This window comes from Pleurodeles waltl, chromosome 8, assembly GCF_031143425.1.
Source record: "Pleurodeles waltl isolate 20211129_DDA chromosome 8, aPleWal1.hap1.20221129, whole genome shotgun sequence".
Taxonomy (NCBI): Eukaryota; Metazoa; Chordata; class Amphibia; order Caudata; family Salamandridae; genus Pleurodeles; species Pleurodeles waltl.
The window spans coordinates 1,432,175,288-1,432,202,374 of record NC_090447.1 but is presented as its reverse complement, the minus strand read 5'-3'; the positions used below and the strand labels follow the sequence as shown (position 1 = coordinate 1,432,202,374).

At 46.7% G+C, this 27,087-nt stretch overlaps 1 protein-coding gene across 1 annotated transcript in view; it reads left to right on the top strand.

The window, feature by feature from the left end:
* BRWD1 (bromodomain and WD repeat domain containing 1) overlaps positions 1-27,087 on the top strand; it is a 1,722,898-nt gene that overhangs the window by 800,803 nt on the left and 895,008 nt on the right. Inside the window, exon 18 of the mRNA XM_069202575.1 lies at positions 569-754. Coding sequence (XP_069058676.1) covers positions 569-754 — 186 coding nt within the window. The remainder of the gene's footprint in view (positions 1-568; positions 755-27,087) is intronic.

Below are 27,087 nucleotides of genomic sequence, written 5' to 3'. Positions count from 1 at the left end.
CCCTGGGATCTCTTCCATACTGTGACAAAAGTGACAGAGCTGGAGCATAAGTGGGAAAAGCCAAAAACAAGTGTTTGAAAGTTTTCAATGAATATTATCAGCAAAAACTTAAGCTGTCAATTGGCATTCCGTTCGACAATTTAACCTTCCACAGACCTTGGTAGACAATACCAAGCTCTTTTTCCAGTGTTACTAAAGCTTAAAAACTGCAAATGCAGTGAATTGAAATGAGAGAAAGAGATTTGGTCACTGCCTTCTTAGTGCAGAGCTTCAGCAGCCCTCCACCTTTTCCATTCCACTGGTACGTAATTCCATCTATAGCATGATTGTGCTATATCTGCACATGTGCTCTGGGTAACTTTTTTCAGGCATAGGCCCCAGTACAGTGATTGAAACTTCTTACCACTCTTTTTCTGTGCAACATATGTAAATAATTGTAGTTCACTAGATAAATGAGTCATATATTATTCTTGTGGAGTATACGTTTAAAGAAACTTGGTTGAATGACCCGTTATTCCACTTGACTATTAAATTCATATTTGTCTCTTGATCATTTTAAAACATTAAGGTGATGGCGAAGTTGTTGAACAAGTGATTGGACAGCAAACAAATGACCAGGGTGAACAAAATAATGAACCCAGCATTTTGGATGGTATTATAAGACATTTACAAAATGAACAAGACCAAAGACCGGGGATAGAGCAACGTGCTTTTTCAACTGGCCCATCAGTCCACGATGGATTAAATCGGCGAGGTATGATGATACTACTTTCTTTGCTTTGTGGCTAAGAAAAGAGAAAGCTATCCCATACACCTGCTTGTGTGTCTAAGCATAATCCTAAAATTACATATTATATTTTAGCTTTTATGTAGCAATTCATCTAGTCTGCTCTTTATTGGCATAATATAGAAAACTCACCCAGTCCCTTTGCAACCACCCCTTGTCTTGACTTCTGGCCCCTTCCCCTAATATGTCAGGATGGACAGCTAATACTGCATCCTTAATTTAGTGATAGAAGAAGAAAGCTGGAAAGAAGACCCTTACTGGGTTTAAATATCCCTGCTAGAGCAATTGCGTTTCTTGTTTTCCAAATAGCTGTTGCCCCCTTCCCCCAAAATCCTCCCTCTAAGCTCCAAATGTCCATTTGTCTCTAGGTCGGCTATTCAGCCTTGCTCAGTATCCCTTCTGATGCAAACTATGTAGTTAACACTTTGTACAAACACTCATGGGTTTGCTTAACCAAATGCTTATAGATTAATCTGTGTCTTCTGAACTTTATCTTTCATAAGCCGGTCTACTGTGATTTTGGAACACTGTTAATTATGTTTGAATATATTTTTCTTATAGCGTTCAGCCTTCAGGAAGCAATTAAACTGCCAAGATACCTCTTGTGATTAATGTTCCTGCTAGGGTGAAAGATGGGAGTGTTGTCTAGAAGCAGCTTTGACTCGCAATAAAGTAGCTTGGAGGGTTAATATGCCTGCTGCAAAGAACAGAACTTTATTTTGTGTTTAGCCTTTACAATCTCTTTAAAACAGTTGAATGTTTGTGAAAGGGGGCTATGGAGAGATGAGGGGCACACTTGCCGAGAGGTAGCGAGGGAATCCAAAGAGGTAGTCTTGGGGTGTGGGTGCCAAAATGAGGCTGTCACACAGGGCCCCACCAGCACTAAAGCCAGCCCTGGCACCAGGCATGTCCCTTCGTTACAGCTTCCCATGGCTATTTAAGCAGTTTCTCATTTTCAGAAATGGAAACCCATCCTCATGTTTTACCAGAATGATGGAAACTCAAAAAAGTGTGTTCGATGGCATGTGGCTTTAAATACACATGCTCTGCATACTCCTGCCATCTAGTGTTGGGTTCAGAGTGGTGCAAGTTATTTTTCTTCGAAGAAGCATTTTCAAGTCCCAGGATCCAGTAACTCCTCTGTGATACTTGTAGGAAGCTGGCCCAGTGGGAGGTGGACACCTATGGTCCAGGCAAACCCCTATTAGATAGTGTTACAGTGTCTTGACTGCCAGGGCTCTCTAGGTTATCTGTGGTGAGCAGCCAAGACTTACCTTGAAGGCATGTGAAGCACTTGGAATACCACAATAGTCACACAGTAACTGATCACACATGAAAGGAACCACACAGCGTTGCAAAAATAAATTTACTTTATTATAGGCACACCAAACTAGGCTACCATGGGCATGCCTCCCTTTGGAGGTATGAACATTCAAGATATACACTGGTAAGTACTCAGGAAAAGCATAACTTAGCAAGGGCCCTATAGGGTGGTCCAAACCATATACTAAAAAAATGGAATGCGAACAGGTGGCCCCCACAGATCCCCAGCAGCTGTGTGCAGAGAGGTAAGTTATCCGGTTTTCTTATGGCTAACATGGGGATGTCACGTTTAAAGAAAGCAGAAGCAGGACCGGACCATTGGAACCCAAGGGCAGATTCTGATTAAAGAGGACCTGCAAAAGAAGTGGACAGAGTTCAGTCCATTTAGGAGTGCCCAGGTGAAGCAGGAGAGAATGCCCATCCTTCTATAGCTGAAGATCTGGGTCGATGGTGATGGATGAAGTCCAGTTGTGGGGTTCAGGTGGTGCAGAGGAGTCCCTGAAGTCGCCTACGAGCTGTCCCTCGCCAGATGCCGGATTGCAGATGGGTCAGTGGTCAGGGAGGCCACCAACAAGCCAATGCAAGAGCTGTGGTGGACCAGGAAGGTCCGTGGGGCTCGACTCTTGGAGGGGAGTCTGGGCTGACCCTCATAAGACAGGAGAGCTTAGCGAAGCAGTCGGAGCCCCTACAAGCAACTCCCAGGCAACAGGCACTATAAGTTGCATTCAGGCTAGTCCGCACACTGGAACAGGAGTCCCACGTCACTGGGGCAGCAGAGAGGAGAATGTCCTTGCAGAGGTAGAGTTCTAGGGGCCGGGGCTACTTGGAGCCTGAAGATCCCTTGGAACAGGAGTCAACAAGCCTTGGTTGGTGCAACAGTCGCGGTGCACAGGGATTCTGTCCCAGTCGCAGAGGCAAGGGCTTACCGTCTCTCAAGTTGGACAGAAGGCAGAGAAGACCCAGGGGATCCTTCAGAACCACCACCTGTGTTGGAGAATCTTTGCAGATCTGGAGGACCGAAGATCCCACCAGCCGGACGTCGTTGCCTTAGGTGCCTGCGGATGCAGGGGCGTAACTCCTTCACTCCAAGGGAAATTCCTTCTTGCTTCTTTGATGCAGATGAAGTCTTGCCGACCCCAGAGGATGCAAAGCTGTGTAAATGTTGCAGATTGCTGTCAGGAGCAGCAGAAACAATGTTGTAAAGAGAAGTCATTTCAGGCGTTGCAGTTTTCTTCGGTTCCTGTGTTGCCCAGCAGTGGTTCCGGAGGCCAGGTGAAGAAGATGTCTTTGCAGAGAGGTTCTGGTGGAGTCTTGCACAACAAATCTGGGGACCCACCCTCAAGGGAGTCCATAAATAAACCTAAAAAGGGGGTTTGGTTACTCTCTGGAGTGGCCACCTGTCAGAAGGGGTCTCTGACGTCAGCTACTTGGCGTACCCAGTCAGCTCTCCCAAAGGGCTCTGCCCATCTTGGTTTCAAGATGGTAGAACCAAGTGGCCACCTGGAGGAGCTGTGGGCACCACCCTAGGGATGGAACCGGACAGGGGAGTAGACATTCCCCTTTCCTTTGTGTTTTTCGCGTCAGAGCAGGGACCTGGACTGGTGAAAAAACGGATTATGCAAGGATGGAACCAAATGTGTCCATCAAAGCAGCTTGGTGGCATGGGAAGGCTACCCATCCCAGTAACACCTCTTTCCAAAGGAGAGGAGGTTGCACCCTTATCCTACAGGAAATCCTTTGTTTTTCTGTCCCCGGCTTGAGCTGTTCAAGCAGTAAGAGGGCAGAATCATGTCTGAGGGGCTGCAGCAGCACAGACTGCCCGCAGACTCTGGAAGACTGGTAAGAGCAGATCTTGGGAATCCTCTAAGGAACTCCCAGAGTGCATGGAATCATGCCACCAATACTGGATTTAGTATTGGGGTATGATTCAACATGCTTGATACCAAACATGCCCCAGTTACAATTATGTAGGTGGACCACAGGTAGGTACCAGTGGCCAGTACATACCTAAAATGGCTTCCCCGGACTTACAAAGTTCATTGAATTGGAGTTCATAGGGGCACCTCCCCTTATGCAGGGGAAAACACACATACACCTACACCTACATACACCTACACACACATACACCTACATACACCTACACACACATACACCTACACACACATACACCTACACACACATACACCTACACACACATACACCTACACACACATACACACACATACACCTACACACACACCTACACACACACACACACCTACACACACCTACACACACACACCTACACACACACACCTACACACACACACCTACACACACACCTACACACACACCTACCTAAACACACACACACACCTACACACCTCTTAGTGACCTGTAATGAAAGGATGCATACACATTTCCATGCAGGCTGCAAATGGTAGGCCTGCAGGCACAGTTTCCATGGGTGGCATAATAGATGCTGCAGCCCATGGGAGACCGCTGGTGTACCAATTGTAGGGAAATGCCTTCCTTGTCATGGTTACTCCATAACTTTTTGCCTTTTGTTGATGCCAGTTATGATTGAAAGTGTGCTAGGATCCTGCTAACCAGGCCCCAGCACCAGTGTTCTTTCCCTAAACTGTACCTTTGTTCCCACAATTGGCACAGCCCTGGCACACAGATAAATCCCTTGTAAATGGTACCTGTGGTACCAAGGGCCCTGTGGCCAGGGGAGGTCTCTAAGGGCTGCAGCATGTATTATGCCACCCTGGGGACCCCTCACTCAGCACATGCACACTGCCTCACAGCTTGTGTGTGCTGGTGGGGAGAAAATGACTAAGTCAACATGGCACTCCCCTCAGAGTGCCATGCCCACCTCACACTGCCTGTGGCATAGGTAAGTCACCCCTCTAGCAGGCCTTACAGCCCTAAGGCAGGGTGCACTATACCACAGGTGAGGGCATAGTTGCATGAGCACTGTGCCCCTACAGTGTCTAATCAAAACCTTAGACATTGTAAGTGCAGGGTAGGCATAAGAGTATATGGTCTGGGAGTTTGTCAAACACGAACTCCACAGTGCCATAATGGCTACACTGAAATCTGGGAAGTTTAGTATCAAACTTCTCAAGCACAATAAATGCACACTGATGGCAGTGTGGAATTTATTGTTCAATACACCCAGAGGGCATCTTAGAGATGCCCCCTTAATACCAGTCCGACTCCTAGTGCTAGGCTGACCAGTTTCTGCCAGCCTGCCACAACCAGATGAGTTGCTGGCCACATGGGGAGAGTGCCTTTGTCACCCTGTGGCCAGGAACAAAGCCTGCACTCTGTGGAGGTGTTTCTCACCTCCTCCTGCAGGAACTGTAACAGCTGGCAGTGAGCCTCAAAGGCTCACGCCTTTTTTTACAGCACCCCAGGGCATCCCAGTTAGTGGAGATACCTGCCCCTCCAGCCGCTGCCCCCACATTTTGGCGGCAAGGCTGAAGGAGATAATGAGAAAAACAAGGAGGAGTTACCCACCAGTCAGGACAGCCCCTAAGGTGTCCTGAGCTGAGGTGACCCCTGCCTTTAGAAATCCTCCATCTTGAGATTGGAGGATTCCCCCAATAGGATTAGGGATGTACTCCTCGCCCCTCAGGGAGGAGGCACAAAGAGGATGTAGCCACCCTCCAGGACAGTAGCCATTGGCTACTGCCCCCCAGACCTAAACACACCCCTAGATTTAGTATTTAGGGGCACCCCAGAACCCAGGAAATTCGATTCCTGCAACCTGAAACAAGGACTGCTGACCTGAAAGCCCTGCAGAGACAACTGCTTTGGCCCCAGCCCTACCGGCCTGTCTCCTGACTCAAAGAAAACTGCAACAGTGACTCATCCGACAGGGACCAGTGACCTGTGAAGCCTTAGAAGTCTGCCCTGAAGCAAAGCACCAAGAAATTCTTGTGAGCAGCTTCTCTGCTCAACAACAGAAACAACTTTTGCAATTTTATTGCATCTTATAAAGACTTCACTCTTCCCGCCGGAAGTGTGAGACTTCACCCTCCTCCCCCGACGCCCCCGGCTCGAGCTCCAAAGAACCAACACCACAGGGAGGACTCCCAGGTGACTGCGACCTCGTGAGTAGCCTGAGACAATTCAATTCAATTTCAGCTTTATTTCGGTAAAACAATACCATAAAAGAATACCGACACAATTCATACATTTCTAAAAGAGAACAAAAGCAATTTGGTTAAAACAGTAAAACCAGACCCATCATAAGATTAGAAAAAATAAAATCCAGAACTCCCCCAAGGTCATACAGTACAGTTAGATAAAAGAAAAGAATAAGCAAATGATCGATTAGAACACTGTAGAAATACACAGTACACATCACTTTACAAAACACCAAGAATATTATAGAATAACCATAAATACAATCTGTGTGCACAAAACAAATGGGATTGATATCTGACTGTTAAAAGCAATGGCTTTGTACTGGCAAGAAAGTTCACTTGGTCTCTAGAACTATAAGTAAGCACAAATAATGACCATTGTAAAGATAGAATTTCGTGCTTCTTTTGTAAGACATTTGTGCCTAGCATACCAAAGTGCCTCTAAGAATTTTGGCAATGTGCCTACCACCATCACATGTGGTCTTGTTTTGCTAGTTTTTAAGAGCTGAGTGAGAATCTCTAATGCCCAACGATTTCTTTTTCCCATACATGCCTATATTCGGCTGAAGGCCAAAAAAGGCAAACAATCAAGTATTACAAAAGACACATTATTCCAACAACAATTAATATTCATTTAGCTACTAAAACCGACTGTCTGGATAAAAGCAAATATTAATCTTAAAAGCTATAAATAAGAATCAATTACAGTATTACATTTTTATAAAGCCCTTAGAATTTGCCTCCAGTGCCATCAGGCACTTATTTTGCTTTGGTAGGGGAGGACTATTTAAAATAAAATGAATAAATAACTGAATCCTAGAGCCTTAGGCCCGCCTTGTCTCTAATAAATGAAATTACTAGTAAAAACCGGCTTAAACCAAAAACAACATATGGTATCGTACTAGATCTCAAGAATCTTGCTGCTTCATTATAGTTCCTGATTCCAACGTTCCTGCAAATAGGTCGAAGCCATTTCCTCCTTGGTTTATCATAGGCATTGCAGTTTAAAAGGACATGGTCCGCCGTTTCAGGAGTCTCCATATTACACAGCCCACAAATCACCTCTTGTCTTCTCCCATTGGAGGGGCCCCATTTAGAAGTAAAAGCCTTAACCTGGAGAGTCCCATATCGAAGCTTCATAAATAAGACTTTTGCTCGTCTAGGTTGGATAGTATCTATCCATTCTCTTCCAGGGGATCCTCATCAATAGTCATAAACATTGAATATTCCCGCCCTTGTGCGGGGACCCCGGAGCATATATAAAATATATACACATTATACATGTGTAACAAACAGTCATGCAGGCTATCATGTTAAAAACAGGCTAAAATGCTTTATTTCTATGAAGTTTTTTTTTTATTTTTTTTTATTAAATACTACAATAGAGCCTAAATAAGTACCCAAGCTCCTAAAACTAGGCTTGGGGAAGTAAGCAGTAGCAAACTCTAGTGAAAAAATAGAGAAAACTGCATTGAAAAACAATGAAGCATTCTTAGCCAATAGGCTGCATGTAGGTTAACACAGGAGAACCATAAAAACTTTGGCACTGTGCCTTTAAGACCCTGAGCACCTCCAGTATCCCACCATGCCTCAGGGGTGAAGGAAAGGTGACAGTTGGTTCACAGTTAGGTCAGTTCTTTTTTCCGGCTTCTTCTGAGAGGATCCTGGAGCATTGAGCTCTCAGTTTTTCTGAGTTTTCCTCAGAAAAATTCTTTAAAAAAGCGTCTTTTCACTTTTCACTCGACAAGTAACATCTTTGTCTGAGCTAGGAAGGTTTTTTCTGACAGAAAAATGCCTTCTCTTTTTGTCAAATGCCCTGCTTGTGGGAAGAAGAAGGCCCAGTCAGATCCCCACTCTCTGTGCATAGTGTGCCTGCCTCAGAGTCACTGCCCTGACACTTGTAAGTACTGTAAGAACATGTCTAGGAGGACTCTGAAAGACAGAGAGAAGATCCGACTTCATGGGCTTCAGGAGAGGAAAAGAACATCGTCCTCCTCACTCCCCAGGCATCCAGAAGGCCATTCTCAGGAGAGAATGGCCCGGTCGACGTCGACAGGTAGGAAAATACCTGTTTGTTCACCGTCGACGTTGTCGCTACCACCGTCCCACCGGCATGGATCGCCGTCGACGGCGACACACCCGACGTCGAAGGGAACGGCGTCGAGGGAACATCAGAGCAGGGGCAGGTCTCCGTCGACGGCAGCCCGCCGATCGACGTCGAGCCATCGCCGGCATGCCCGGTCGCCGCCAAAGGCTGTGCGCCCCCCGACGTCAGGACACACGGTGTCGAGATCTCCACGACGGCACGAGAAACATCCGCCGTCAACCTCCCATCGCTCCACGTCGAGGCACACGACGGCGAGCAGGTCGAGGTCCAAGGAACGCCGTTCGACGTCAAGGCACTCAACGTCGAGGCACTCAACGTCGAGGCAGGACCAACCGACTGGACGTCCTTCGACGTCGAAACAGCCATCGACGTCGACGCAGGTTTTACCTGTCCAACAGGGAGCAGAACATCGCCCCTCGCCAGACAAGGCTCCGTCTCCAGTGGTCTCCATACCGAGCGACTCTTCTCGGTCAAGAGCATCTCCTGGGCATGTCTCGCCCATCAACCTATCTCCGAGATGGCTGGAGAGCCTCAACAGACCAGCGGCCTCCCCAGATTCGCAATATTCGCGAATGTATTCACCCACTGCCTCCCCGCCAAGAACGCCATCGCCGACAGCCGGGGCAGAACGGGCTCGTTCAGCTCCTCGACAGCTGACCGCGAGGCCTAGGCGCTCGGCTACAGCGTCCCGCAGCAGATCTCGCTCTCAACGGAGATCCAGGTCGCGCTCAAGAAGATCACCCTCTTGGTCTTCATCAGGCTCTTCTGTCGGGCGTTACTCACCTACTCTTACAGATTCACCACCTGCTAGAGTCTCACCAGTGGATAACATAACCACATTCAACGAGGTGTTGCTAAGAGGAGCGCAGAAACTCAATATAGAGGTTCCAGAACCGTCTACCTCCTCATCAATCATCTTTGAGACACTACAACAGAGATCAGCGTCGAAAAAGTTGCTGCCTCTAGTGCCTGGTTTGTTGCAGCCAACCATGGACACTTTTCTGGCCCCAGCCTCGCTTAAGTCTGCCCCGGCTCGGATTCTTAAAAAGTACAAGGCTCCAGAGCAAGACCCTTTATTCCTTAGGAAGGATCCGCCTCCAGACTCAGTGATCATAGCTGCCGCCCGAAAGACCCACTCGGTGGCATCTTCATCCACGGTACCCCCGGATAAAGAGAGCAGGCATTTAGACTCTCTGGGAAGAAAGATGTGCGGGACAGCGGCTTCAGCAATGAAGGTCTCTAGTGCGTCTGCGCTCCTGGGCAGGTACGATCGTTCTCTGTGGGATTCCCTCAGTAGATTTACAGAAAAACTGCCCAGAGAAGACAGGCAAGATTTCCAAGAGATTCTACAGGAAGGATGCCTGGTATCTAACCAAGTTATCAGCGCGGCAGCGGATGGGGCGGATTTGGCGGCTCATGGGTACGCACATGGTATCTGTGCGAGGAGATCTTCCTGGCTGAGGCTCACTGGCTTGAAACAGGAGGCACAACAACGTATCCTGAATCTCCCATTTGCCGGGAATTCTCTATTCGGTGCCCATGCAGACGAAGAGATGGCCCGCATGAAGACCGAGGTGGATACCATGAAGGCGGTAGGCCTCGAAAGAAGGAAAGATTTCAGGCGGAGGTACAGACCGTACGATAGACGCCCTTTCCAACAGAGGGTTCAAACCCCTCATTGGTCGCAAAGGTCTCAGCAACGACAGGGACGCCCTCTGTTTCAGCGAAGAAACACAAGGGAGCGAGGGTCAAGCAGACCACAACAGTCCACTCCAAAAGCACCCACTAAGCAATGAAGTCTCGCTTCCCTCAACACTGTACACCACTCCGGTGGGGGGAAGTATTATTGCTCATCTTCACGAGTGGCACTCTATCACAAGAGACAAATGGGTGCTCAATATTGTCGAACATGGCTATTCTCTTCTTTTCAAACAGCCTCCACCACACTTGCCACCAACCAAACACAATCCGTCTCATCTCACCTTGTTACGCAAGGAGGCTCTCGCCCTCCTAAGAAAGAATGCCATAGAAAGGGTTCCACCTGCCCACAGAGGAAAGGGGGTCTACTCCCGTTACTTTCTAGTAGCAAAGAAGGGTCAAGAGGGCGTTTTCAGGCCAATCCTGGATCTAAGACTGCTGAACAAATACATAAAAAAGCAGAAGTTCAGAATGCTAGCGCTTCACCAAATTTTCCCTCAACTGCATCAGGGAGACTGGATGTGCTCCATCGACCTGCAGGATGCGTATTTCCACATCCCAATAGCTCCAAAGCATCGAAAATTCCTGCGCTTTCGAGTAGCGTTACAGCATTACCAGTTCAGGGTTCTACCCTTTGGCCTGAAATCTGCTCCAAGAGTTTTCTCGAAATGTATGGCAGTGGTGGCGGCACATCTACGAAGACAAAGGATATACATATATCCATACCTAGACGACTGGCTACTAAAGGTTTCTTCTCCGGAGCAGGCGAGAAGCCATCGGGACATTGTACTAGGAGTTTGCAAAGCTCTAGGTCTTCAGGTCAATTACCAGAAGTCAACCTGGACTCCAACGCAGAGTCTTCACTACCTAGGAGCTATCATAAACACAGAACTACAAAAAGTGTATCCTTCGGAGGAACGACTAACCTCAATAGACAGGAAGTGTCAGGACCTGTTGAGAGCCAACGCACCTACGGCACGTCAGGTGACCTCGCTGCTGGGCTCCATGGCATCATGCATTTTTATTGTCCCAAATGCCAGACTCCACATGAGACCCCTCCAAGAGGCATTGGAGGCCAATTGGAGCCAAAGAACAGGTCGCTGGGAAGACACAATGCGGCTACCGGAGGTAGCACTTCAGTCATTGAGATGGTGGATGCACAGACCTCACCTGTCAGTGGGCGCTCCGTTTCACCAGGTACTTCCATCCGACACTCTGGTAACGGATGCGTCTCTTCAGGGATGGGGGGCTCATCTGGGTCCTTTTCAAGCGCAGGGTCTGTGGTCAGACAAGGAGAAGCAGTACCACATCAATCTGCTAGAACTCAGAGCGGTCCATCTGGCTCTCAAGTCTTTCACACCGCTAATTCAGGGGAAAACTCTATTGATACAGACGGACAATACAACCACGATGTATTACTTGAACAAACAAGGGGGAACGAGATCCCTACCCCTTTCACAAGAGTCCCAAGCGATATGGCATTGGCTCCTGGCCAGAGGAATGTCAATCACAGCAGTTCACCTGCCAGGTCAGCAGAACGTAGAAGCAGACTTTCTAAGCAGACACCTGGAGGACGTTCACGATTGGGTCCTGCACGACGAAGTCGCAGAATACATCTTCGCGCAATGGGGTCGGCCTCAACTGGACCTCTTCGCAGACGATGTAAACAGGAAATGCCCAGACTTCGCATCCAGGTTCTACCGTCCGGGATCTCGAGGGAATGCCCTGTTGATCGACTGGTCAGGGACATTTCTTTACGCTTTTCCGCCGATTCCCCTCATTCCGGCAGTGATCCGCAAACTTTACGGATCCAGGACCAGAATGATTCTTATAGCGCCACAATGGCCTCGACAATTCTGGTACACGGATCTCCTCAACCTGTCGGAAAAACCTCACAGGAGGCTGCCGTGCAGACCGGATCTTCTGAGCAGAATGGAGGGCAGGATTCTGCATCCCAACCTACCCTCTCTGAGCTTAACAGCATGGCTCCTGAATTCCTGCAGTATGGGCACTTAGGACTCTCGCAGGAGTGCATGAACATCTTGAAAGAGTCCAAACGGCCTTCCACGCGGCGTTCCTACGCTTTTAAGTGGAAGAGATTCTACATATGGTGCTGTCAGCAAGGCCATAATCCCATACGGGCGCAGGAGGACGTCATACTGTCCTATTTGCTTCACCTAGCGAAATCCGGTCTGCAGGTATCGTCTATTAAGGTACATTTGTCTGCTATTACTGCCTATCGCAAGTCACCTTCTCAGGAATCCTTCTTTACGAAACCTGTAGTCAAGGATTTCTTAGAAGGTTTGAAGAAAGTTTTTCTGCCAATTCGGAGGCCTTCTCCTCCGTGGGAACTGAACATAGTCCTAGCAAAACTTATGGGCCCTCCTTTCGAGCCTATCCATAAGGCCTCCTTACAACACCTTACGTGGAAAACGGCTTTTCTGGTGGCCATTACTTCAGCGAGGAGGGTCAGTGAGATCCAGGCCTTGTCTGCAAAAGAACCGTACACGGTTTTTCATGACAATAGAGTAGTTCTACGAACTCACCCATCTTTCCTTCCGAAGGTGGTGTCAGAATTCCATATTAATCAGACCATAACTTTACCGACGTTCTTTCCCAATCCGGAAACTCCGGCTGACAAAGCATTGCACTCATTAGACTTGAAAAGAGTGCTGAAATTTTATCTGGACAAGACAAAATCGATTAGACACTCTAACCGCTTGTTTGTGAACTATGGTCATTTAAGGACAGGAGAAGCAGCATCTAAGCGAACAATATCAAGATGGATAGTTTCTTGTATTGTTAATACTTACCAGCTAGCTAATAGACAATTGCTAGCGCGGCCTAGAGCGCATTCCAAAAGGGGAAAAGCGGCTACTGCTGCTCTCCTTAACATAGTTCCTATATCTGAGATTTGTAAGGCTGCTACATGGAAGTCTGTCCATACTTTTACAAGACATTATTGTTTAGACTCAGATGCAAGAGCGGATGCCCAAGTGGGGCAGGCCTCTCTAAGGAATTTATTTGCGTAAGACATGTCTATTCCTGCACTTTTATCGGACAGTCCGCTGGGTTTAGGGATGGGCTTGCTAATCTATTCAATGTTTATGACTATTGATGAGGATCCCCTGGAAGAGAAGGATAAGTTACTTACCTGTAAATCCTAGTTCTCTTCCAGGGGTATCCTCATCAAAGTCATAAACAACCCACCCTCCTCCCCGGACGCACGTCTACTGGAAGTGCAGGGCAGACAGTATTTTGATTCAATTATACAAATTGTCACCGTAAAAAGAACTGACCTAACTGTGAACCAACTGTCACCTTTCCTTCACCCCTGAGGCATGGTGGGATACTGGAGGTGCTCAGGGTCTTAAAGGCACAGTGCCAAAGTTTTTATGGTTCTCCTGTGTTAACCTACATGCAGCCTATTGGCTAAGAATGCTTCATTGTTTTTCAATGCAGTTTTCTCTATTTTTTCACTAGAGTTTGCTACTGCTTACTTCCCCAAGCCTAGTTTTAGGAGCTTGGGTACTTATTTAGGCTCTATTGTAGTATTTAATTAAAAAAACTAAAAAAAAAACTTCATAGAAATAAAGCATTTTAGCCTGTTTTTAACATGATAGCCTGCATGACTGTTTGTTACACATGTATAATGTGTATATATTTTATATATGCTCCGGGGTCCCCGCACAAGGGCGGAAATATTCATTGTTTATGACTTTGATGAGGATACCCCTGGAAGAGAACTAGGATTTACAGGTAAGTAACTTATCCTTCCTCAGCATACGGTAATGGTTTAATATCCAGGAAACTTAAAGTAAGTCTGCCTAGATCCTTGCTGTAGAGAGGGCTGTTAAGGGTAAAGTCCCAAAATACTTGTTTTAGTTGAATCTTAGATTGTTTTGTTAGTGTATGTGGTTCTTCCCAGTAAAATTTTACGCCAAGAGTGTAAAAGCATTGTCTTATATAATGGAGCCACGGGAGGGAAATTGCCTTGTCCAAGTCTATAATCTCAATTAGCGCTTGCCTATAATGGATTAATTCAGGGGTAGACCAGAGTCTACACCAGTAAAACAAGGGCCTCAAGGCTGCCAATTTACCTATTTGTTTCATGTTAATATCATAGGTTAAAGGAATCAGTGGAGTAGATGGAGGGAGACCCAGTACCCCCCTCATAAAATTATTTTCCTGGGTAACCAATGGGGTTAGATTTATGAATCCCCAGAGTTCAGCACCATATAGGGCAGCAACCTGTGCTTTGCACCTATAGATCTCAAATTCTGGTGAAACAATACTAGACCTTGAACATTTATAATTTTTGCTAATTGCCATGGAGCTATGCGCTAAGGAAATAGCAGCTTTGTTAACATGCGGTGCCCATGACAATTTAGCATCAAGGAGTATCCCTAGATAGTTGAAATTTGTTACTCGTTCCAATGCCTGCCCTCTAATCCGAATGTTTCTCTTGAGTGCTTTATGAGGGTTAACAGTCAGGTATTTGGTCTTGTTTGTATTGATTTCTAATCCCTTCCGGCTGCAGTACTCGCTAAATTTATCTAATAGAGTTTGCAAGCCCATGGGAGTTTGAGATAATAGGATGGTATCATCTGCAAAGAGGAGGGCGGGGACAGGATCACCGTTCAATCTTGGTGAGTCATGGTTGCTTTGCTTCAGATAGTGAACCAGATCATTGATGTATAGTGAGAAGAGGGTTGGGGCAAGCACACAACCCTGTCTCACCCCCCTCTTAATAGGTATTGGGTCTGTCAACTCACCCTCTGGCCCCCACCGAACCTTTGCAAATGTATTTGCATGTAGTCTCTCTAGCTGGCTCAAGAGGTTCCCTGGCATACCCTGTTTCCCTAGTGCAGCCCATAAGGAGTCTCTTGGCACTAGATCAAAGGCTGCGCGCAGATCCACAAATGCGATATAGAGATGGCCTTTCGTTAGTCTAGTATATTTCCACATTATCGTCAATAGCCTAAAGGCCTAATCGACTGTGCTCGTCTGCTGTCTAAAGCCAGCTTGGTATATAGTCAGTATGCTGTTTCCATCTATCCAGCTGTTAATCCTATTCAGCAGCTGTCTAGCATATACTTTTTGCGTGACATCTAAGAGGCTAATAGGTCTATAGTTCCCTGGTTCATCCCTGGAACCTTCTTTGAAGACTGGGATTATTTCTGCCCCTTTCCATGACTCGGGCACAAGACCTCCCCTTGATATAGCGTTACTTAAAAGATTTAGGTAAGGTGCCCAAATTTCTAAACTATGTTTGAACAGGTCCCCCGGGATCTTGTCCAAACCGGGGGCTTTCCCCAGCTTGATTGCTTCAATGGCATTCACCGTCTCCTCCAGGCTAAACTGTAACTCGGGTAAGATGCCCTGAGTGGCTAATGTTTTATGTCTTGACGGATAGAAATCAAGGCTGGGGGGATCAGAATAAAGGTGTGTAAAATAGTTAACCCATGTATTGGGATCTATATGATGATCAGTAGAAATTTTCCCCTCTTTGCTACCATGGGTAACTATTTTCCAGAAGATCCTAGCATCACTGGTTTTTGCTGCTTCCAGGAGATCTTGCCATTTTTGATCCTCCCAGTTACTTTGGGCAGTTGCCAGTGTTTTCTTATAACTGGCCCTTGCCCGCTGTATGGCCAATTGGTTCTTTTGCTTTAGAGCCTCTATCAGCTCTCTTTTCCTCTCCCTACATTTGGTAGTATACCATGGGCTGCTTGGGGTGATCTGCACCTTCTCCTTTTTAGGCTTGTACCATGGCTGTTTGGTCAGGAAGGGTCTTAGTGCAATACTCATTGATTGGTGAATGGCCGTGATGGGGATATCAGTAAGTTCATTTTCAACATAAGGCTCTAGGAGATTAGAATATGTATGGTAAATATTTGTCATAGTCTCCAAATTGCCTATTATTGCAGGCCATTTTATATCCCGTCTGTTGTTACTGAGGAAGGGTTGTAACTCCACCTTATTATGTTCTACATATTCCAAATCCAAATCTAGGAGGTGGGCGCTAAGTTCAATTATTAACGGGAAGTGGTCGCTTTCCCTTCTTTTATCTATTTTAAAAGTCATTAATCTTCCCCATGTACTTATACTATGTAAAATATAATCTATTTTCGAGGTAGAGTTGCCTCTCTGGAAGGTATCCAAATTAAGGCCTCCTTCACCCACTCTGCCATTACATGCCCTCAGTCCATGTTTTAATGTAAGGCCCATAAGTTGCAATGCAGCCACTGTGCCTGGGACAGTTTTTTCTATTGTTAAATAAGGAATTGCTCTGGCTCGATCTTCTTCTGCTAAATGTTCAAATCCAGTTATGGGTTCATAATTGCAATTAAGGTCACCCCCTATCATAATTGTCTCTCCTCCTGGGATCTTTTTAAGCAGGTCGTCTAATAGAGTTATTTCAGGCGACTCCAAGTTTGTCCTTCTAGGTCTTATATATACATTGAACAAGTGGGATATTATCTTATTTTTTCCCCCCATTACCAACCATAAAATGTCATCTGACTCTGTGGCTTGCATACGTATCTCAACATTTAGTGAGATTTTCACCCAAACAACCAGTCCCCCCGACTGTCTCCCTCTAGCAGCTGAAATTGCACTAATAAAGTAGGTTTTATATCCTAGCTTATACGGCGGGTCTTTAAGCCAAGTCTCTTGAAAGAGACAGACATGGTGTTGATCAATATAGTCCTGCCATTCCGGGTCTGTAAGCTTATTTTTTAAGCCTGCTACATTCCAGGAGATCATAGTGATAGGACCCCTCCCGTTTGGGGTTGTAACATTAGAAGTAGGGCTCAAATATGCTGTCGAGTCTTTCCTACGGGGCAAAGACTCCACTATATTCCCTGCCCCTGTAACATGAGGATCAGACCCTATGAGGGGCTCACCTACTGTTGGGTCCCCAATTAGTCCCACTTGTGCCTGATCAATCTGGAGTAGTCAATCTACTCTTTCAAGATTGGAATCACAGTTTCTTTTTTGCGATCCCTCCATGACATTATACTTAGGCCTCAGGACTAGGGGTTTGGTAATGTAAGGATCCGAACTGAACCTCATGGCATTGATCGTGGGGGCGGCGGTTCTCTGTTCCATGTCAATCAGGCCTATGGATAAGCTTCCATCCTTAAATGTTAATGCAATAACATCATGTTGCCCCGTCCCTCCTGAGATTCTTTCTGCCCTCTTTATATCTGAATGAATTATGGATAGACAGTGTCTTTTAGTCCTAATCCAATGTGTAAGCTTATTCTTTAGGGAATCTTCGTCTTCACTACTATCTATGGCCAATTTTGGGACGTTTAACAGATAAACAACATTGGTCCTAATGGGAAACCTATCCCCCACAGAATGTCGATTCCATGTAGTATAATGGTTACGGTCATGAGATGCTTGGGGATGGGTGATCTGAGTAAGCTCCACATTCCCCTTTTGGGGCCCTTTTACCAAGCGGGATTCTCTTCGTGGATTCCCTATTTTTTGCCATAGATCACTAGCATTACTTCTAGGGTAATTGCGTGGGCCAGTATTTTCCCCGTTTACCCCTCTCGTATATCCCTGCGGTTGCTGTAAAATCTTGGCTATAGCTGGGGTAGGGTTGGGGTTAGTATTTAAATTTTGAGAACGTGTGGATCTACCTTGTGGCTGAAATGATATAAGGGGGGTCTCCTGTTCGCACTGAGCTTTGTGGGTACCCCTACCCCCCTCCTTTTCCACAATATCTGATAGGGTTCTTACTTCAAGTTTCAGGTCCTTAACTTCCTGTATTAATCCAGAGAGTAGGTCATAGAGGTCTGCTATAGTTCTTGTTTTATGTTTTGGAGGATTCATTGGTTCTAAGTTGCATGGAGAGATCCTCTCTCTAGGTAACTGTACAATTGGAATAGTTGGGTATAACTCATTCAGCAATTCCCCCTCTTGTGTATTCTGTACTTTATTACTATCAAGTTCTGCCAAGACTGCATATTTATTGGAACATACAACTTCACACTCCTGCTTGTGGCCCTTCTTCCTAGTACTATCTATGGTGCATGGATGTCTGGATCGAGTTGTAGCATCCTTAGGGCTACCAGTCCTAATATCGGGTGATACCTCCCCCTCTTGCTGACTAATAGTCTCTGTCACTATATCTTCCTCTAGTTCAACTTTTTTTGTGTAGTAAGAGGTGATCTTTTTATCAGGTCCCTCCCGGACAGTGGCCCTACTACATAATAATGACTCTACCTCCTCAATAAGATCATCAATTTCGTCTATAGTGCAATTCTCGCCCGCATTCCTGAGTTTTTTTGTAGATTTCTCTTTCCCCCTTGGGGGTTCTGATGCCTTACGTTTTCCCATGCTTTGGGCCACCTATATGATACTTCAGCTCTAATGAAACCAGAGCACAAATATGTATTTATGGACAAGAATAGAAGTAGGTCTAGTGGGGGTAAGCCTAAATGATAAATACTGACAATGAATATGACAAGTATAAAGGTTTTACACTCAACAATTACAAGTAAACTTCTTGCAGTAAAGTAGAGAGGCAACGACCCGGCCCGGCCCCACTTCAAATCTAGCAGGTAATAATGAGAGAAGCACTATGCTGAGAAAAGGGTGAGTTCCGTCCTAAGGCCCTCTATAAAAGGACCTTTTGTAGGGGTAGGTATTGGCACAGTACCTTCAGGCGGCCAGCTACTTGTGAGCTGCCTAAACCGAGCGTCTTGATGTAAAAGTTAGGGGGGTGGCCCTGCCCTGCCTCTTCCTGGCAATGACGGGCAAGGACGGGCCCGCCCTTGGCCCGGGCTTCGCCCGGGCGCCGCCCGCGCGCGTCCCGCGACGGCGGGAGCGCTGTAGAAATTTAAAGGGCTCCTGCCCCCGGACACACCTCTCAACGCGCTTCCCGCGACGGCGGGAGCGCTGTAGAAATTTAAAGGGCTCCTGCCCCCGGACACACCTCTCAACGCGCTTCCCGCGACGGCGGGAGCGCTGTAGAAATTTAAAGGGCTCCTGCCCCCGGACACACCTCTCAACGCGCTTCCCCTGAGACAATTCCCCTGAACTCCCACAGCAACGCATGCAGAGAGAATCCAGAGGCTCCCCCTGACTGCGACTGCCAGTAACAAGGAACCCAACACCTGGACCAAGCACTGCACCTCCCAGGACCAGAAGGAACCGAACCTCAGTGCAGGAGTGACCACCATGCGACCCTCTGCCTAGCCCAATCGGTGGCTGGCCCAAGGATCCCCCCCTGTGCCCTGCCTGCACCGCTAGAGTGACCCCCGTGTCCCTCCATTGATTTCTATTCAAAACCCAACGCCTGCTTTGCACACTGCGCCCCTGTGCCACTGAGGGTGTGTTTTGTGTGCCTACTTGTGTGTGTGTGTCTCTCCTCCCCCTCTCACCCCCCCCGTTGCTGTACAAACCCCCCCTGGTCTGCCCTCCGAGGACACGGTTACTTACCTGCTGGCAGACTGGAACCAGAGCACCCCTGTTCTTCATAGGCACCTATGTGTTTTGTGAAAAATAGGAACCCGGGTCCGTGGTTCCTTGACGGTCACAGCAGCACTTAAAAACTTAACTTGCGCCTGACCATTGGTCCACGTGGTCCTAGGGAGCGCACTCCCTTAATGGGGATGGGCGACAGTTAGGAATTACTGGTTCACTACTGATGTAAGTGACTGGTTATTTTTCCCGAAACTCTCTGGTTGAGAGTAACCTATATACTTCAATTAAGAAGGCACACTTGGCCTTTATTATTAGGAGATACACGTAGTCATCTAGGCCCTGACGAAGCATCACTGGACCCGTATGGGCCACCAGGATGCGAAACATGTTGACCCATGAAAGGGTTGGTTTGGAAACTGTCCAACCTCCCTCCCATTTATTTTTTCTGATATAGAGCGAGTGACCATTAGCTCTGTTTCACTCTCTTGACTATATATATTTTTTAATCTTGGTCCCTACCTTCCACCTGGTCTAATAAATCGTTTACCCGTTGGAGGTTTTGAGAGCCAATTTTAACCATTTCCTTTTGATCTCTTTTTTTTGCCTACTCATTCCTGGGGTCACGGCACCATCATTGTAAAAGATCTCCGGCAAAGAGCCCCCCATTTGGGGTGGTGCCCGTCAGACATTGCAGTGCCGGTCTGACGAGGATTTTGTGAGGTTTTTTGCTCCTAAACTTTAGGACCCCCCCCCCCCCCCATGTGTTCCTTTCTTTCTACTTGGAACAGTGTATCATATATTTTTCACAGTCTTATTGGGAGGATATACACTGGACCATAATCCCTCCCTATCCCTCTCTTTTTTGAGCCTATGTGTTTTGGACACCTCTTTGACCTCTGCACCTGACCGGCCCTAAGCTGCTGGTGTGGTAACTTTGGGGTTGCCTTGAACCCCCAGCGGTGGGCTGACTATGCCCAGGAACTTAGACCTGTAAGTGTCTTACTTAGCTGAAAAACTAACCATTACTTACCTCCCCCAGGAACTGTTGATTTTTGCACTGTGTCCACTTTTAAAATAGCTTATTGCCATTTTTACTTAAACTGTGTTTGCTATTGCTCTAATTAAAAGTTCCTAACTTACCTGTGGGGACTATATTGCATTTTATGTATTTACTTCGAATCTTGAATATTGTGGTTCTAAAAATAAATTAAGAAAATATATTTTTCTATATAAAAACTATTGACCTAGAGTTAAGTCTTTGAGTGTGTGTTCCTTAATTATTGCCTGTGTGTGTACAACAAATGCTTAACACTACCCTCTGATAAGCCTACTGCTTGAACACACTACCACAAAATAGAGCATTAATATTGTCAAATGTTGCCACTATCAACCTCAAATGGGAACCCTTGTACTCTGTGCACACTATCTCTCGCTTTGAGATAGTATATACAGAGCCAACTTCCTACACCAGTGCTCTGGGTTCCTACGTACCATATACCAGGGACTTAAAAGGGTACACTAGCATACCAGTTGTGAGGTTTGAGATATACTAAGACAACCAAATTTAGAGGAGAGAGCACAATCCCTGGGCTCCTGATCAGCAGGATCCCAGTGGGAACAGTCTAAGCACACTGAAATCAGGCTGGTGTAAGCATGCCAGAAAGAAGGGGCATCTAATCCTTTGTTAGATTGTTTTCTCTCTGCCGTCGAGTTCGAATGTATGCCTTTGCTCCGTCTTCCCCCTCGCTCCGGTTTCGAAACCTTTCTTTCTGTTTTTTTTTTTTTTTTTTTTTAACTATCTCAGCACTGAAAATTGCCAAGATATTGTCCTCAGCATCGACCTCAACATCTTCGGTCCAAGATATTGTCACTATTTCAATCCGACCATTGGCACCAACCACTTTCATACTGATCCAAATAAGTTGTACCTCCTCTTCGGCTCTGACAAAAGGACACTGACCAAAATCCTTGGTGTTGAAAACAAGGTATTCAACATCTTCCTAGCTGAAAGACTCTAGTTAGTCTTCGGCCACACTATCTCCTGTTGAACCCATTTAGAGACCATGGACGCTCATTGGCGCTGTCTCCACATCCAGGAGGTCACAAGGCGCATTATTGCTTTCCCCTCTTCCCCCCTTTCTGTCACTTTCTGTATGCATTACAAAGGAGGCCACCCTGTTCCACTACCAGGAACAGGAGTATACTCCCTATACTTCCTCATTCCCAAAAAAGAGGGCCTTTTCAGGCCCATACTGGGCCTAAGGCCCTTATACGGCCACATTCTAGCAGAACACTTTCACATGGTTACTCTTCAACACGTTACCCCCCAGGGCGACTTTATGATGGCCCTAGATCTAAAGGACACCCTCTTCCATATCCCCGTCCACCCTGTACACCGCAAATATCTCAGATTCGTAATTGCAGGCAAGTACTACCAATTCAAGATTCTGCCTTTCAGAGTCACCACAGCTCCCAGGGTCTTCAGAAAGTGCTTAGCAGTAGTAGAAGCACATCTTGGAAGACAAAACGTATACGTATTCTCCTTCATTATCACAATGCCAATGTCACAGTCAGAGGACAGTGGACCTTCTGCACACGTTAGATTTCATGCCCACTTTATCAGATCCCACCTTCAACCTCTTAAGATACAGTGCAGAATTGGGGATAGCATACCCTGATCTGGCTCGTGTTGACAAATTTCAGTCTCTCCTCCCTCTGTTCCCTCAGAGAATTCATCATGCACGGCCAGGACTGTGATGACCCTGTTAGCAATGATAGCCTCCTGTATTGCCATTGTTCCCCATGCCAGACTACATGTGTCCCCTACAGCGGCGTCTGGCTCGTCAGTAGTCTCAATCACAAGGTCACTGGGAAGATCTAGTGTTAGACTGCCATACTCTCCGTTCTCTGCAGTGGTGGGACACTACCAACCTGTTGAAAGGGTGGCCTTTTCTAGTCTCAGTGCTTCAGATCATTCTTACAACAGACGTATCGCACAACGGCTGGGGCTCTCACCTTCAAGAACTCTCAATAGACTCCCCATCATCAAGCCGTATAAATCATCTTCCTTGAGATTCGGGCAGGATTTGTAGCCCTGAAAGTATTTTTTAGCCCTGAAGGCATTTCTTCATGACCTCTCTCACCAAGTTGCCTTAGTCTGCACAGACAACATGACAGCAATATACTACCTTCAGAAACAAGGTGGGGGCATGGTCACTCCAATTGTCCCAACTCTTAGACAATATGGAAATGGGCTCTCCACCATCACATTCACCTGGTGCCAGATTATCTCCCATGATCAGACAACAACTTTGCAGACCTGCTTAGCAAGATGCAGGAACAAGTCCACGAATGGGAACTCCACCCGCAAGTCCTTCAAAAATACTTCCAAAAGTGGGGAACACATCAAATAGTTAATTTCGCCACAGCAGAAAACACAAAATGCCAAGACTTCGCCTCCAGGCACCCACATCCTCTATGCAAGTGCAATGCCCTGTGGGTGATATTTGCCTACGCTATTCCGCCTCTCCCTCTCATTCCATTTCTAGTTCTATGGATCAGGCAGACATCTCTCAACATGATCCTTGTAGCTCCTACGTGGGCGCGGAAGTCCTGGTTCACCACACTACTGGCCTTCTTTCCCTCCTCCACCGAGATGCTTCCCAACAGACTAGACCTTCTCACTCAAGACCAAGTTCAAGTCAGGCACCCAGACCCCAAATCTCTCAACATTGCCATATGGGTCCTGAGGTCATAGTTTGGTTACTTAGATTTGCCTGCAGAATGTATGGACATTCTCAGAGACTCTTTAAATCTGTGACCAGAGCATATTATGCAGAAAACTGGGAACGCTTTGTTTGCTACTGTCAACCCATACATATTAATCCCATTAAAGCTACTGTCTAAGACATTTTCTGCTACTTGCTACATCTACAAAAAGCAAAATTAGCTTACATATCCATTCGCTTACATCTTGCAGCTATAGCTTCATATTTCCAAAACTGACAAAATACATCCCTGTTTAGAATTCTACTGATATAAGCATTCATGGAAGTCCTTAAATTGGTTATTTCACCAAGAGTGCCTCCTGCACCAGCATGGACTGTCAACATTGTCCTTAACAGGCTCATGGGACCTCTTTTTGAGCCACTTTACTCATGTCCTCTTCAGTACCTCTCATGGAAAGTGGTGTTTTTAGATGCATCACATCTCTGACGTGTTAGTGAGCCCTAACCTTGAAAGAACTATTCTTCCAAAGTTATAGGGACAAAGTGGTTCTTCGCACTAATCCGAAGTTCCTCCCTAAAGTGGTCTCTAAATACCACATTAATCAAGCCATTGTTATCAGTCTTCTTTCAGGAATCTGACTCTTGCTAAAAGAGCCCTTCACACTGAAGATGTTAAACGTTCATTAATATTTTACATTGATAGAACTGAGTTTAGAAAGACTAAATAGCTCTTTGAGGCTTTTTCGCTACCTCATAACAGCAATCCAACAGAGGCGCAGCGAGGTGGAAAGTCAAATGTATTCAGACTTGTTATGCTAAAGCGAAAAAAAAAAAACTTACTGTCACTCCCAGAGCGAGCTCTAGCAGGAAGAAAAGGAGCCACTATGGCTTTTATTGGAAATACACCCATAGCTGACATTTGTAAGGCAGCTACATGGTCTACACCACATATGTAGGGAGCTGGGTTCTGGTTGCAGAATCTCTACCCTCCCCCACACCCAATTTTTGCTTAGTATTTAGCTGCAACTTTGCTTGAAGTGCACTGGGTTCCTGATAGTCAGATTCCCAGAGCCAGTGCCCCTTCCCTAGAACAAGACACCTGGTCACTTGATCCCCCAAGTGACCAGGCCCTTCCACCCCCTGTAAGTTCCTAGTAAATGGTACCTCTGGTACCTAGGGAACGGGTAATGAAGAGGGCCCCTCAGAGCTGCAGCACAAGTTGTGCCACTCTGAGGGACTTAGCACCAACCTTAGGCAGACTGCCATTGCAGGCTGCGTGACCCTGTGCTCCCAAAAGTAAAAACACAACATGACACACAACCTGTGTTCTATGTACCCTAAACACTGCATGCAATATATGTAAGTCACCCCTCTAGCAGGCCTTCCAGCCCTAAAGGCAGGGTGCATTATATTACATATGAGGGCATACCTGCATGATCAGATATGCCCCTCCTAGGTCTTTGTCAATTCACTGGCATAGTAAGTGACACAGGAAAGCCATTTTAAATGCATGTGCTGGACACTGGTCACTACACGTTTCCCCAGCTACATGATGGCTTCTCTGAATACAGGGATGGTTGATGTCAAACATCTCAGATTAATAAAACCTCACTGGTGACAGTGAGAGATTTTTTTAATAAACTGCACCCAGAGGGCACCTTAGAGATGCCTCCTGAAAACCTTCCAGATATTAGTGGGTTGACTGACTGGTCTTGACCAGTTCAGCTGCCATAGTCCTGTTTCTGGCCCCTCAAGATGAGAGCCAACGCTCTTGAGGACCAGAGACTAAAGCCTGCACTGGACAGGGGTGCTATCATCTCACCCAGGCTGGATGGACATTCCAGTGTGGGGAGCTTCAAAGGCCTACTGCCTTTGTGATGTGACCCAGGTCTCTCCTGATGGTGGAGGATCATCTATCCCTTCTCCACCAGGAATTCGCATCTCTTGGCGAAGGGAGCCATAGAGAGGGTGGCAACGCCAGAAGTGGGTCGTGGTTGCTAATCCTGCTACTCCTTGGTGCTGAAAAAGGACCGGGCCCTAGTCTCAATCTGGACCTACGTCCTATCCTAGACTTATGCCCTCTCAATTAGTTCCGCAAGGAGAAGTTCAAAATGTTCACCCTCGCTCAAGTCCTCTCTGCCTTGCATCCAGGAGACTGCATGATAGCGTTGGAATTGTAAGACGCACACTTTCACATTACCTTCCTGCGTGGCTACAGGCGTCCCTTGCGGTTCACGGTAGGCACAAGCGCTTTCAATTTACCCTGCTTTCCTTTGGCCTTACTAGTGCCCCTCGGGTGTTCACCAAGGTGATGGGGTTGGTTGCATCTCATCTGCAGAGATCAGGGGTGCCAGTCTTCCCTGATCTCAACAGCTGGCTGTTGAAAGCAGGTTCAGTCCAGACTGTCATCTCCCACCTTAAGACGACGGCAGACTTCATGCATTCGCTGGTGTTCACTATCAACGTGCCGAAGTCACACTTGACCACTTTTCAGACGCTTCCTTTCATCTGAGCTATTCTGGACACCATGCAGTCCTACGCTTCCAAACAGTGAGTCCAGAATATTCAAGCTATGATACTGATGTTGCAGCCTTCGTCCTGAATTTTGGTGAGACTGACTGAGGCTTCTGGGATTCATGGTCCCCTGCATCCTTCCGGTGACCTATACCCACTGGCATGTGCAGGCTCTGCAGTGGGACCTGAAGTTCCAGTGGGTGCACCATTAAGTGAATTTCTCCAGTATGGTCCCGATCTCAAAGGGAACTGCGGAAAATCTGCAGTGGTTGCTAACAAACTGTTGATTGGGTCAGCAGCCGACCCCTCTCAACCAGGTCTCACAGTGGTGACAGATATGTTGTTTCTGAGATGGGGCAGCCATGTAGGAGAGGTGGAGATGAGAAGACTCTGGTCTGTGGTGGAATTTGGGCTCCACATCAGCATGTTGGAGCTACGTGCAATCCGATTGGCATTAAAAGCATTTCTACCCTCCATCAAGGAAAGGCTAGTGCAGGTGTTCCTGGACAACACCACCTCCATGTGGTACTGCAGCAAGCAGGGGGGGTGGTGTCATGGACCCTTTGTCAATAGGTTGTGTGTCTGGACATGGCTGTAACTTCATGTCATTTCCTTGGTAGGTCAACATCTGTCAGGGTCTCTGAACACCAGGGCAGACCAACTCAGCCAAATATGCCTAACGGATTATAAATGACGTCTCCATCCACGGGGTAGTGCAAAGTCTCTTTCAGTAGTGAGTTGAGCCTTGGTTAGATCTGTTCACCATTGTTGAGATCAGACAGTATCATCAGTTCTGTGCAATGGCGTTTCCATGGTGGCTCTCGCTCGCTCGTAGACTCTTTTAGAAGGCCTCTTGTAAGCCATTCAGCCGATACTTTTCCTGCTCAGAGTTCTCGAGAAGGTCAGGAATGACCAGGTCCAAGTCACTCTTGAGACCCCGGATTGGGCAGGGAGAATCTGGTATCTCGAGCTGTTGAGCATGGCCATTAATTCTCCTATCAGGCTGCCCTTTCAGAAGGATCTTCTGTCGCTGCAGGTGAGGGTTCTTGACCCAAACTGCCAACTCTATGCCTTATTGCGTGGAGATTGAGGATCAGCAGTTGGCAGCTTTTGACCTTCCAGCTGATGTTATATTGGTAGCCAGGCACCATTCCACTGAGACAGTAAATTCCTGCTGTTGGCAAAAAGTGTTGGTACTATGTTCAGAAAAGTAAATTGATCCCCTTTCTGTACCCTTTCTCAAGTTCTTCTTTTTCTGCTTTCTCTCGCTCAGCAGGGCTCTGCTCTGGGCACTTTGAAGGGCTGTTTCTCTCGTAGGGGATTTCCATGTATAGTCATAAGCACTGAATA